Source organism: Besnoitia besnoiti (assembly GCF_002563875.1).
Source record: "Besnoitia besnoiti strain Bb-Ger1 chromosome Unknown contig00007, whole genome shotgun sequence".
Classification (NCBI taxonomy): domain Eukaryota; phylum Apicomplexa; class Conoidasida; order Eucoccidiorida; family Sarcocystidae; genus Besnoitia; species Besnoitia besnoiti.
In genome coordinates this window covers 2384624-2398482 of record NW_021703915.1, presented here as the reverse complement: position 1 = coordinate 2398482, position 13859 = coordinate 2384624, and the positions used below count along the sequence as shown (strand labels likewise).

The 13859-nt window shown below is 52.7% G+C and overlaps 1 protein-coding gene across 1 annotated transcript; it reads right to left on the bottom strand.

Moving 5' to 3' along the window:
• Positions 1 to 2249: 2249 nt before the first annotated feature.
• Positions 2250 to 11823, bottom strand: BESB_073480 (putative pre-mRNA-splicing factor ATP-dependent RNA helicase; the record flags this gene model as incomplete). The annotated part of the gene is made up of 14 exons (XM_029365721.1): positions 2250 to 2357; positions 2857 to 3095; positions 3796 to 3901; positions 4304 to 4441; positions 4830 to 5039; positions 5789 to 5961; positions 6218 to 6352; positions 6643 to 7087; positions 7897 to 8228; positions 8428 to 8623; positions 9033 to 9432; positions 9843 to 9981; positions 10276 to 10415; positions 10985 to 11823. The coding sequence occupies 14 exons, from the start codon at positions 11821 to 11823 to the stop codon at positions 2250 to 2252; spliced, it is 3600 nt and encodes a 1199-aa protein (XP_029218205.1).
• Positions 11824 to 13859: the final 2036 nt, after the last annotated feature.

Sequence of the window (13859 nt, the reverse complement as noted above, 5' to 3'; positions counted from 1 at the left end):
GGGTGAAGAAAGGAAGGTGCGTCTTTCAAGGAGACGGGCGCTCCCGTGCGGGTAGAGCTCGGATCTGCAGGGCGAGGTCCCGCAGGCCGACAACGCTTTTCTCGGGGCGTGTCAGGCGCGAGGGCAAGAGACAGGCAAGTGAGCAGGAATGTCCTAGGGCTGCGAAGCGATCTGCATGATCTCCTGTGTTTCAGCGATGCGTTCACGTGACATCTACGTGCTGCTGCATGGATAGGTCGTGACGGGGCGTTGTAGCGGTCAGCGGCCGCGCGACGTGTTTTCCTTCCCCGCCCCGCCAGAAGAGGAGCAGGGAATGCTGGATGGCGCGATGTCAGTCGCTTGACGAATCTCGCGAAGCCAAGCAGCGGCGCGTATGTCGTCGCGTATGCGGCGCTGTTTTTTTTTTTTTTCTCGTCTTGCTCCGCGCTGGAGAGGTGCGGTTCCTCTGAAAGAGGCCCAGGGAGATCTTCCAGTTCATGAATCAGTTTCATAAATCAGTGAAAGTTCTTGATTCCCGTGGACTGTGTTACCTATTAGATTGCCTTCGCGGGCTTCGGGAGAAAGCAGTCCAAAGCGCAGAGGGCGCGTAGCGTCTTCTGAACGAACAACTGCGCTGACCAGATCTGGCGATCTGAAGGCGGGGGGGGGGGCCTTTGCAGGGGGGGATTATCTGAGCAATGAGCGCAGGCGGCTGCCTCCAAAGCGAGGGCCTCTGAACTCTAGGCAGGATTTGTGTTTCACACCGGTCGGCTGAGCCACGCGAGCGTAGGGTCAACGCGTAGCGGCAATCGCGCAAAGGCACCGAGCGGCAGAATGTTGTATTTCTCAAAGCGAATTCCGGTCCTGTCTCTCTGAAGGGCACGGCAAGGCCCGCGCAGGGAGGGGGGGAGAACAGTATCTTTGTAGGTGCATGAATGTGATGTTTTTCTGAATTTTTGGGAATTTTTTCAATTTTGCAAGGTGGTGTGACACGTGAATCGCGTACAGGTGGCCTGTCGAGCGATCCGGAGTGGTGTGTCTCCATCGGCTCTGCGGGAGTGGCGACCGAGTTGCGCTGAATTCTTCCATGCGAAAAGTTATAGTTTCGGAGTGGAGAATTGGGGCGGCTGCTGCGTCTTTCTGTTTTTCGCGGGCACCTCAGCAGGTGGGCGAGCGCGCTTGTGTGCTTCGCCTGGGAGTCGCTGGGGACAGGGCCAGCCGCCGAGACAGATCGAAGTGTGTGAGCACCGCCCGCAACCGGCGGAGCGCTCTCTGCGGGCGAAGGCCTGTGGAGCATCCGCCGTATTGGCTGCTGTGTATTTTTAAAGAGTTTTTCCCCGTATCTAGGCGCGCGCAGAGACCTCGCAGGCGCATCGAGTCATACTGCAACACCGTCCGTGTCGTTCCTTGACTTGCGCGCGTCTCTGCGTGCGCGCGCCTCGAGTCGTACGTCTGCAGCGTGCTGTGGCATTTATCCGTGAAGAATAATTTATGTGCAACAGATTTCTTCCCAGGTTTTCTCCACTCTCAGCACGTCCCTCTGGGATCTGAGTTTTAGCCAGTTGTCGTCGCCCGGGCCCGGACGCCAGTCGCTAGCTTGTGACGTCAGTCGCTCTTACTCAGCTGGGCGCTGCCTATCGATCTTCCCTAATGGCTTTCTGCGATCACCACAGTCTACAGCTAAGCCCTAAACCCTAGATCTCCTCGAGCCTTCTGATATCGGCTCGGGCTCGGCAACTGCTGCCGCAGAGGCGTCTTTGAGTCAATTTCGTTGGACGAATGGACTCAGAGGCCCACAGGCTGCTTTCAGTCCAGTCACACGCACGAAAACACTGCCACGAATATCGCACGTGAAAGCGGAGCGACAGCCATACGAAGAACGCCGCGAGCGTCCTGTACGAGCCGCGCAGGACGCCGGGACGTCCACTGGAAGCCACTGTGTGAGAAACGAAACAAAAAGGCAGTGCGCGACGCGCTGCAGGCTCGCAACCCGCTCCAGCCCGCTCCACATGCAGTTCCTCCGCACCTCCTGATGTATATATGCATGCGACGCCCTCGCCCGGGGACGACGGGAAAATAGTCGAACGCCATGGCCTTTTCGACGAAAGTCTGAGGCCTCTCTGTTTTTCCGCTTCCTTTTTCTCTCTTCTGCCCCCTCTGCGCCTCTCTCTCTCTTCCCCTTTCGATCCCACGTGCATATTCCTCGCGGCATGGTGCTGCTTGCTGTGTGACCTTCCTCCAGCATTTGGCTGCCTTCTTGACGGCGCCGCTCAGCCTTTGCGCTTCGACAGACGCCATGCGTTAGGCTCGGCGAAGCGATCGTACAGCGGCTCAATTCTCTCGCGCATCTTGCGCCTCGACAGACGCTGCTGGTCGGCCTGAGAAACGAAGACAGACACGTAACGAAAGGGGTAACGCCGCGCACATCCAAGACGCCTAGCCCGTCCACGGGTCAATCCATCGCACAATGTTGCGTCGAAGCGCTGGTGAGTCGCGTTTAAACGCTGAACACGCTGTCCTGCCGCATCGAGAAAACCTGCGTGGCCTAAACAAACAGCTCCCGCATGCGCACATATACGCATCTATACATACATATATCACACTAAATATATATAACGCCGTTTATATATATATATATATATATATATATATATATATAACACTACGTATATATATATATACATATATATATATATATATGACACTATAATTATAGAGCACAGTACAATCTACATATATTTCGGTATATATGTGTGTGCATGCATGTGTGTCTAGGGAAGCGCTCGCTCCGCACGGGAAACGCCTGCGTCTGGCATGTGCGCGCAGGCCCGCGCGATGGCGAGCAGAGTGCGGGGGTCGCGAATGCGGAGTCCGTACGAGTTTGAAAAGCTTGGGCGCGACTTCGACAAGCCACTGCGGCTCAATTGTGCAGCAGTCGCGCAAGTACTCCCTAGTTGTCAACACGAGCTCATGGTAGATGAGCCACTCAGGGTGTCGGTTGTAGAGCGCGCTGGACGGATGCAGGAAGACCTGCGTGTGGTCCACCAACGTCCGATATCCCTCTTGCGGGTCGCGGCGGCAGGCGTGTCTGAAGTACCCTGCGCAGATGCAGCGGCCTGAGATGAAGAAACGAAGGAAAAAAGACGGTGAAGATGCGGGAGACAGAGTCGAGGCGATGACGAAAAAATGCACTGGACCGCGGAGAATGGCAGCCCATCCAACGACTGACAAACAACGGTCACCCACGCCTCGCAAGAACAGTACAGACAAACACGCGGCGCCCAGAGACACTTTCATCTCTGCAGGCATGGCTCAAATCTCTATGTCGATGCTCGATGAGCGGCGCGCTCACTCCGTACAAGCATCACCTCGGGCTACCGCGATATATACATACAGATATGAATATCCGCAGACACAGATAGATATAGATAGATGAATATATAGATGGATATAGATAGATAGAGATAGATAGAGATACACATAGATAGACATAGAGATAGATATAGATAGATATAGACAGATAGGTAGATATAGATAGATATAGATAGATATAGACAGATATAGATAAATATAGATAGATATAGATAGACATAGATAGAGATAGATATAGATAGATATAGACAGATAGGTAGATATAGATAGATATAGATAGATACAGACAGATATACATAGATATAGATAGATATAGATAGATACAGATAGATACAGATAGATATAGATAGATATAGATAGATATAGATAGATATAGATAGATATAGATAGATAGATGTATATGCTGAGGGGAACTGCGCGAGTCGACTCGTGCACTTCGCCTACGAATTCGGTTGTAGTCTTTGCCTGCGGAGATGATGTCGAGTTTGTATCTGTCCATGATTGTGATGAGTTGTTTGCGGACGTCCTGTGCGCGTCGCAGCGCTCGACTCTGCAAAAAAGCGAAAGCACCTCGAGGCAAATCTGATGCCTGGGCACGCTACCCGAATGCGACGGGACGGCCGAACTTCGTGCCTCTTTCATCGTACTTGTTGTTTCTTCGCGCGCGCACTACAAATCGCAGCTCTATAAAGCGTAGATCAGACCTGGAGATTTATTCTCTGGGCTCTAAGCGTGTCTGTGCAAATAAACCTATGTACACATCCATGTTTTTTATGAAAATATATACGTACACGATGCACGCGGTATCTGCAGATGTTTGAGGATTCCTTCGAATTTGTGCCACGCCGCATGCACAGCCGTGCAGGCATACATACATGTATGAATATATGTACATATTTAAGTGCGAATGAGTAGATGTATATGTATAAGTATGTGTGTGAAATTCGCGTACCTGGACGAAGTTTTCGAAGCACCAAGAGTTCGAGAAGCGGTTGCGCTGCCAGCCTCTGTAGATTTCGAGGTATGTGACGTGATCGCCTTCGGGCTGATGGAAGCAGCTCTTGCGCTGGTCTGACATAGCTTGCTTGTCCTGAGAGCAGCAGCCGCACCTCCGCGCGCGCCACCCTCACGTCCCCAGTCTCAAAAACGGGGCAAATACACGCGGAATTGCGCGCACACTCAGACTTATAGATACATGTGCATGCACACGCATTTGCCCTTCTCGTGTCCACAGCGTCTGCAAGGTTTTCTGTCGTGTGAGGGGGATGCACCCGAAGCATATACGCCAGAGATGCAAATGCACGCAAGTGCCTCGCTCTGCGTGATGCCACACAACCGCAAACGCGCACCGGCTTTTTTCTGGAAAATCTCCAGGTATGCATATACATATACATATGCATATATATACATATTCAGACAATATACAGATATATATATATATATATATGCATGCAGTGAGGGTTTGCACTTCGGGTTACCTTTGGTCGGTAGAAGACGTTTTGCACGCTGAGCATGGAAACGATTGTGATGATTTCGTCGCTGCACTTGAGGTCTACGCTCGCGAGAAGCATTTTGCTTAGCTGTGGCTCCATCGGGAACTCCGCCATCTTCCGACCGAGGCGCGTCAACAGGCCCTCGTCGTCCAGCGCACCCAACTCGTACAGACTCTCCAGGGCGTTGATCAGCGTCTACGGAACCAGGCCACAGCCGCGCACGCATCATTTTATCGAGTTATATTAAAGACAAGTCTACAAAGTTTGCTAAAATTCATTAGATTTTAAGAACATTTTCTCCATTAAGTGTAGATTATTCCAAAGAATTATTGATGTGTAACGCACTAATACACTTCCTCACTAGCTTTTCTGGATTAATGCAACGTTTCCCATACATAAATCGACGCATAGAGATAGTCATAGACGTAAGGAATGACACATAGATGTAGAAGCAGATACGCAGACATAGAGGCAGATATATATATATATATATATATATATATATATATATATATATATATATATAAAGAGAAAACAACAGATGTAGAGATGGATAGCTGTAGATCTGGCGAATTATGAAGGTGGTGCAGATACAGATGCAAACAAACATATCTGCGGGGCTACATGCGCCGGATAGTGCTTGCGTGTGTGGACAGCGCCCCTTTTGCCGCCAAACGCTGCGCGAAGGGGAGAAGCGCCATAGAACAGCATTACTCGCGAGGGCGGAGAAAATCGTACAGAATTTTGTCTCTATGCATTTTTATATGTGCATATCGGTATATATATATGCCCCTATATGTGTGTATCTCTATGTACATCTGCAGAGGTGCCAAATGCAGAGTGAACACCGGCCCGAGCCCCGAGAGCCTAAAGCAGGCATCGGCACACGCTCATTCCGGCTACCGGCTCGCACGGGTGGACACGTCACTTCTTCAAAAAGGTACCTGGACGGGCGGCGGATCCATGAAGTCAAAGTTGAGCATGTCGTTCACACCCATGGCCTTCAGAAGCAGCACAGTATTCTCCAAGTTCGTGCGCTGAATCTCAGGCACTGCGGTCGGCAGCATTTCACAGCGATACGCCTGCTCGGTGTACAGCCTGTAGCATTTCCCGGGTCCTGGAGACCAAAGAGATCGAAAAAAACGAAAAACGTGTTTTACAAGGCGCAGGCCGCCGCGAGCGAGACGAAGGCCAAAAGGACAAATGCCCCCAGAGACACAGGCAGAATACATATATACATATATATATATATATATATATATACCCATGCATGCATGCACGCATATGCATATGCCTACAGATATAGATATGTATACAGACAGAGATGGACCAGCCCACGAAGCAGGTGATGGAGCAGTGGAGAAGCGACGCACCTGTGCGCCCGGCGCGGCCTGCTCTCTGTCGCGCGTTCGCCTGGCTGATCGGCGCGACGACGAGGCTGTCCATGCCGGTCTTGGGACTGTACATTTTCATTTTGGCGAAACCCGGGTCGATGACAAAGTAGATTCCTAAACAGCCGCACGAAGCACGGCGGAACAACATCCCAAACACCGCCGGGAGCGAGCCGCAGCCGGCCGCGCGCGCGTGTATCGCGTCGCGCCGCCCTGCCGATCTTCACCTTCGCCTCGAGCTCCTGGCTCCGCGCGCTCTGCACCCCTCCTTCCGTCGAGCGGAATCGATTCTCTCTCTTTCTTTCTTTCTCTCTCTCTCTCTTTCGTTCTTTCTTTGTTTGTCTGCTGCGTCTCGCCGCCTGTCGGCGCCTTTCCGGGGTTTCTTGGTGTTTTTTTCTATTTCTTACCGTCGATGGTGAGCGAGGCCTCTGCGATGTTGGTTGCGACGACGCATTTGCGGCATCCGGCGGGGGCGGGGTCGAAGATCATCGTCTGCATCTCAGAGGGCAGCGCGGAGTAGACCGGCAGAATGATAAGCGGCGGCGGATTGGTGCTTTCGAGCTTCTGCATGCGCTCGTGCAGCGTCTGGCACGCTGTATCGATTTCCTCCTGCCCTGTCAAGAAGAGCAAAATGTCTCCCGGCGCCTCACAGAGGTGAATCTGCAGCACCGTGATCAGCGACGCCTCCACATAGTCTGCCTCGGGCTCCTTCGTGTACAGTATCTCGACGGGGAACGTGCGCCCTGGAATCGTGAAAATGTGTGAGTTGAAAAAGTAATTCGAAAACTTCTCCGCGTCTAATGTCGCGGACGTAACAATCAGCTTGAAGTCCCGCCGACGCCGACAGCAATCCTAAAGAACAGGCACACCCACTCATATATACTTATACATATATATATATATATATATATGTAGGCATGTATATACACGTATACAGATATATGAACGTATCTGCGTGCGGCGTATTATTCTGAAGCAATACGCTCCCGGCTGTGAACATGTACGCACGTAAATATATATATGCGCATTTGTAAAGATTTCAATAAATATATATATATATATATATATATGTGGATGCAGTGGAGTACAGATGCCTGCAGAAGCAAATCCGGGCGTGTGAGTGTGTGGCGGGTATCTGTCGCAGAAGCAGTCTTTCGCCGCTGCGTCATCTGCCGCCTGCGAGATTCCTTTCCCGCGTCGACTTAGCCTCTCTCGCAAACGCAGGCGGCGAGAGGCGCGTTGCTCCAGGATCCAAGCCGCTGGACTCCAACGCGAGGCGGAATATCTCATATGAATCAACAACGAATGCGCCGCTCATTCAGGCGTTGCGCCCTCCGCGTCAAGAGGATAGATCATGTCCCTACGCGCGACGCCCTCACAGTCGAGTAAAAAAAACCGCACATACACACTAATTGGTATATCTACATGCATATATAGATGCACGTATATACGTGATCAGAGCCGGGTTTTCTTGCACAGCGCGTAGTCGCGTGTCGAGTTCCACGCCTCACAATATTTACATATGTCCATAGACAAATATGTATGTACGCATGCATGCATGTATATATATATATATATATATATATATATATAGACGGGTACGCATCTCGGCTCTTGCTTCTTTCTAGTCTTCAGGGACTGGCTGACTCTTGCCGGCGTACCTTGAGGAGACCGAAGAGGACGTCTGTGCTGATGGTGCGTTCGTGAGCCTCGTCGAGCATGACCATGGAGTATCTCTTGAGGGAAGCATCCATCAGTGCCTCTCGCAGAAGCATGCCGTCTGTCATGTATTTGATGATGGTGTCTGCGCTGGTGCAGTCTTCGAAGCGGATGTTGTAGCCGACCTCCTGCCCCACGCGACAGCCAAACTCCTCCGCGACACGCTTCGCGACCGAAATCGCCGCCACACGCCGCGGCTGCGTGCATCCAATCATCGTCCCCGGGCTTATCAATCCCGCCTCCGCCACGTACTGGGTCATCTGCGTCGTTTTGCCTGAACGAAAACGCGAGAAGCAACACACGATGCGGTGAGCGCGCGAACAAACACTAGACGCAAGCGCCGGAAGCAACCGGGCGACAGACCCGCGCGCACAGCGAGGCACACCCTCGCCTGCAGATGGATGCGAGGAACGAAGAAGACGCACGAATTCTAAAAACCTAGGTAAATGTGTCTTCAGGATGGGTGCGCGTACCGCTTCCTGTTTCTCCAATGACGATGAGGACTTGGTTGTCTTTGATCGCCTTGATGAGCGGCTCTTTGAGGCGGTAGATCGGCAGACTCTGCCTCTGTTCAGCGATGCTTTTGTTGCTCTTTTGACCGAAGCTGACACTCTTGCCGATGTACATTTTCTTCCACTCGGGCATCTCGTAGCTCGTTTGCCCCAGGCCCTGACCACAGCGAATACCCAACATGGAAAAAAGCGGCATTGTGCAACTCGAAGTGGAGCCGCGACGACCTCTGATGCTGCCGCGCAGCATCCAACCGAGTCGTCTTGATACCGGTTGCCCGCGAGAAAAACTGGTATATCTATGCTTACTCTCGAAGGCATACGTAGGGGTACTCTGCACACTGCATCTACGCAAATGCGTGAACCCTCGCAGGGAAAAAAAACAGACTCATGCAAGGCACGAGGCGTATTTAGACAACTATACACCGACACACATACAGCTCATAATCCTGCCTGTATACACACATACACATATACATACCTACATGCATGCATACATACACGTAGATATATACATCTATACATATGTGCATATGTGTAGATGTGTGTGGGCTTAAAGTGTGTTGTACCTTGAGCGCCTGCGCGATTGTTCGTTCTCCAGGCCCCGGCGCAGGGTCTTCCCACGGTCTGCTCATGTCCTTGGGGATGGAGTCGAGGATTGCCGCCTCCTGCGCGCTGCGGATTTCTCTTCTCTCCTTCGCCAGCGCAGTCGCGGTGGCTGCTGCGCGCGCGAGTGAGCCGTCAGGGTTGGCGACGATCTTCACTGGGCTCAGTTGCATACCGGTTCGGGTAGTCTGCCCGCGTAGGAACAGCGCCTCGTCTTCGCGAATCTCAATTTCCACGTCTTCCTCGACTTCGGTCTGCGGCAGAATCCCCAGCTCGTCGTCGAACAAAGGATGCTCCTCGCGAGACAACAGCCCGCTGTGGAGCAGCTGCTGCGCCTCCCACTTATCGAAGTCGCTCATCAGCCTAAGGGGTACACGCAGGGGTCGCGACCAGCCGCATGAAAGGAGAGAAAACCTCTGCGATGAGAGGAAGCCCGACCCCTCGGAAAAACTGTGGACGCTTAGTATGCGATCCGAGCTGCCGGCGACTGGAAAGGCGCAGATCTCCTGCGCTTGAGAACCCGGCCTCACGACACACACTCAGACTCAGTCGCGCAACGCCTCCGGCTCGCTTCACTTCAGAACGACGCACACTACCTGGCCTTCGCATGGCTGAACTCCCCTGGCAGCAGCGTGCGAGAGCCGCTCGTCGTTGCCTAGGCGCGCCGGCGCCAACTCTCGAGCTCCGTGCTGCCGCCGCGCCAAAGCGAGAGCGAGCTCCTGAGAGGCGCATGCAGCTGTCCCTGCGTGTCTTGCCGGTGCAGCAGAGCTTACTTGCGCTTGCGGCAGTACAGCGACTCCGCTTGGTTGTCTTTCGAGTCGATTCGAATGCCCGTCAGGCGGCCAATGCCCTGCCTCTCACGTTCCTCCGCCTCCTCGTCAACGCGGACCTTCTTCGCCTCTGAAGCTTCCTCTGCGGCGGAAAAGCACAGAAATCAAACTCGAAAAATGGCGACATGCCCGCGCACAACGCGAAGCGAATCAAGGCAAAGTGCGACGAGATTACGATACCGAGCTACTGCCCTCTTGATAGAGATGAGCGGCACGATGTGCTACGTACACATTTACATGCATTTGTGAGTCACACATATATATACATATATTCATATATCAACTGAAAGAGACGGAGTCGTAGAGGACGAATATGTATAGCAAGATCGACCCGAGAGAAGCGGTGTTTTGGATTTTTTTTCGCTTGGGTCTTTACCTTCCTGCTTGGCGAATTCGCCCCGCGGTTTGAGGTCTTCTCCCGTCTCTTGATCGACTTCGCGCATAGACAGCGAGATCTTTGTACCCGCAATTCCCAAAATCTTCACCTTGACGGCCATATTGCGGCTGACAATATCCCTGAAATCAAAAGTGCAACGCCACCGAGAGCCAACCTGGCTTCCGCTCGCACATACGCAGGCGCCTAGCAATGCACATATACATAACTATACATAAGAAATAGATAGATAAATATATATTTGCGCGAAGGTGTGTAAATAGAGAGAAAACTCGACGACAGAGAGTGGAAAAAAGATGGGTTCGGGAGGAAAGTGAAAAGCACAGAGTAGCCGCGGTGTGTCACGCAGATCCGCCTGCCTCCCACCGACCCCCCCCCCCTCCCCCGAGGAAAAGGGAGACAAAGATCAGCGAATGACCAACACGAGGTAAGCGAAGCGAGTGTTTCAACAAACGCGACAAAAACAACGCATGAATAGCGAAAAGGCTGGAGACAGAGAGGACGGGCGCAGACTACGCAGCCGGCGAAGAAGGAACCCGAGAGAGAGGAGTCAAGACACGAGCAGTCTCAGCACATTCGAAGAACGCAAGAGCTGCAACAAGGGATTCAGATGGAGAGAGGAGGAAGGCGAAAGCAAACCCAAACGCCCGCGTCCTCACCAGAGAGGAAGCGAGGCGGAAGTGCGACTTACTGTGGCTGCATCGATCTTCCATCTGCCTTTACCATGTCGGCGACATGAAGAAGGCCCTGTCGGCGGCCGTCTTCGAATTCGAGACGCACGAAGGCGCCGAATTCGACGACTTTCTCTACGATGCCCTCGTAGATCGCGTAGCGTACCATCGGTCCTTTCTTGCCGTAGTAGTGCGCCGGCGCCTTGCCTTTAGGCCGCTCGCCAGCCTCGGAGGCCTTCGCGCCACCGAGGGGAATGCTGTTGGCGCCCGTTCCTGCGGTGAGAGGCGCAAAGCCCGAGTCCTTTCCGCGCTTCAGCGCCTCTTTCTGCTCCTTCAGCAGTTCCCTCTCATCCTTCTCCGCGTGCAGAAGGCGCTGCGCGCGTTCAGAGAGCGGCGCATGCTCATCCGGGCGCTCGAGCTGGAGCTCAGGACGCGAGAAGTCGTTCGGGCGACACAAGCCTGGAAACTTCTGCTCCTTCTCCGTCAGCACGTGGTCAGGCCCGACCGCAGAGAAGTTCGGCAAAGAAGCGTCAGAGGAAGAAGAAGACGAGGAGGAGGATGAAGAAGAGGAAGAGGACGCCACGGGGCGTGCGGCGACGGGGGGCTCGATGAGGCTGTTTTTTGAGGTCGCGCGTTTCTTTTGCGAGAGTTTTTGAATGGTAGTGTAGAGCGAGACGGCGAGCGAAGAGGAGACGGCCGCGCCGTTCTCCTGGAGCTGCTCACGGAACTCCTCAAGCGACGAGGCCTCTTCGCCGAGATGCACCACGAACTCAGCGAGGTCGCGGTCGCTGACACCCCAGTGATTGTGGAGTTCCGTGGTGATGCGCGAGATCACGCTCAAACGCTCCAGCGCATCCATTTTGAGGAAAGCGAAGTGGAGATCGAGCTCACCGGGCAAGCGGACGTAGTCGCCTCAGAAGACGAAGAGTGCACAGCACCAGACGCACAGAGAGGCGGATGAGACGAGTCAGAAAAAAAAACAAACTGATGGGGAGACTTGACCGAAGACGCAGACGCACGTGAGGACCGCCACGGAAGAAAAAAAAACGAATGCCTACAGAAGAGACTCCAGCGAGGTGACGGCGAGCGACGAGGGAGACAAAGGACACTCGGCAGGCCAGGAGGCGCCAAAGAAAAACGAGTGGAGGATCAGACGAGGTTGAAATGGAAAAGAGACAGACAGACGGACAGATGACTTGAGAGACTGACAGACGAAGAAGGCGTTGACAGCTGGACGCGGATCAGAAAGACCGCCCGAGTTAGTGAAGAGGTTCTATCCACCATTCGTCTTCACCGTTATTCACTGCCACAGAGCCATTTTCCGCGTTCGTGAGTGGACGAGGAGGCCCCAGGGGGAACGGCCAGCAGCCGCCTTTTGCAGGCTTTTTCTTCGCTAGTTGTTGTGAAAAAGAGACCAAGTTTCGGGTACAAATATAGGCGCATGCGCAGGGGCTGCCGATGGCGATGGCAGCACAAGGAGAGGCTAGGCGGACGCAGAAGACAAAGGGAAAGAAGGTCCCCCTACGCAATTAATACAATGTCGACTCTAGCGGCTGTTTACACAGGCGAGCTTCTGCGCGGAAAACAGAAAAAACCGGAAGAAAAACGAGAGAGTCCGGGGATCCAAGCGAGAGGCGGCGCAAACATAATAAAAACTGAACCAGGCTAATTCGACGAGAGAGTGTCCAGTTCAAGTGATTTTGGAGGATCTAAACAAAAAAAAGACCGGGGAAGAGCAGAAGAAACGTCAAGACGAGTCCCTTTAGCAGTTGTTGCGTTGGAAAGGCACAGCATGGACCTGAGAAGCGCAGTGACGCAGAGAGAGTGAACGAGAAAGTGAAGGACAAAACTCCTCACAAGCAAGAAGTCATAGGCGGAGCTGAGGCAAGAAAAGGAGTGAGAGGGGAGAGAAAAAGGGGGAGACCCGAAAGAAACAAGACAAAGTTTCGAGATAGTCGAAGTATTTTCACCCCGATTGCATGCGTTGGGACTGAGAAAAAACTATGGAGGGCGTCGGGACGGATGGATCAGAAAATCTCACTGAGTTTCAAGAATTGGACTTCCCAGTATTTCCGAGGATTTTTAGGCGAGAACAGCTTCATATTTGTAATGTTTAAACAATAAGTCTGCCTCAAATAGGAGACGGCAGGCGGACGCCGCTGATCATACGTTGAAGGTTGCAGGCCTCTCAAGGTCTGTTGTGGATGGACAGATGAGCTTTCGTAACCTCTCAATGAATTTTCCTTGAGTCACTTTTGCGTGATAGGCCCCGTCGTGACTCGCCAAAGCGACCGCGGCGAAGCTGCAGAGAGTGGCGCCGCACCTCTCTCGACTTGCGTTGCGGACTGGAAACTCGCGGATCTGCTCAGGCGCTTCGACTCAGCTGTGCAGATGCACACAATTTTGTGTGCTCTGTTTTGATCCGTCCAAAACCGCTGGTTAGTTAGTATTTATCTCCTCGCTCATTAACCTAGCTCTCTTCTCTGTAGGGAAGATGAATTCGGCGCACATGCGACAGATATATATATATAGAGAGAGAGAGATATATATATATATAAATATGTGTGTAAATACATGGAGGATTTGCGCAGCCTTGGGTGTTACCTGGCCGTAGCAGTTTAGAGGCAAAGCATGTTTGAAAGCGAGGCAACTGGGCCTCAAAGTGATCTCACGAGTCCAAAGCGTTTTGCGGTCTGAATCGCACAGAGACTGAGCGATTTTCCAAAAGGCGCATAGTCGCAGCTGTGCGCACTTACTCTCTGAGGCAGTCTGGATTAGAGCGGCGCGGCATGCTGTCGCCACAGTTTCGATAAACAGTGGTGCGGCCTCAAAGAACAAAGGCTGGTAGCGGCTGCAACTTCTCTGTGTGGACGAAGACGGTGTACGTAAGTCCGT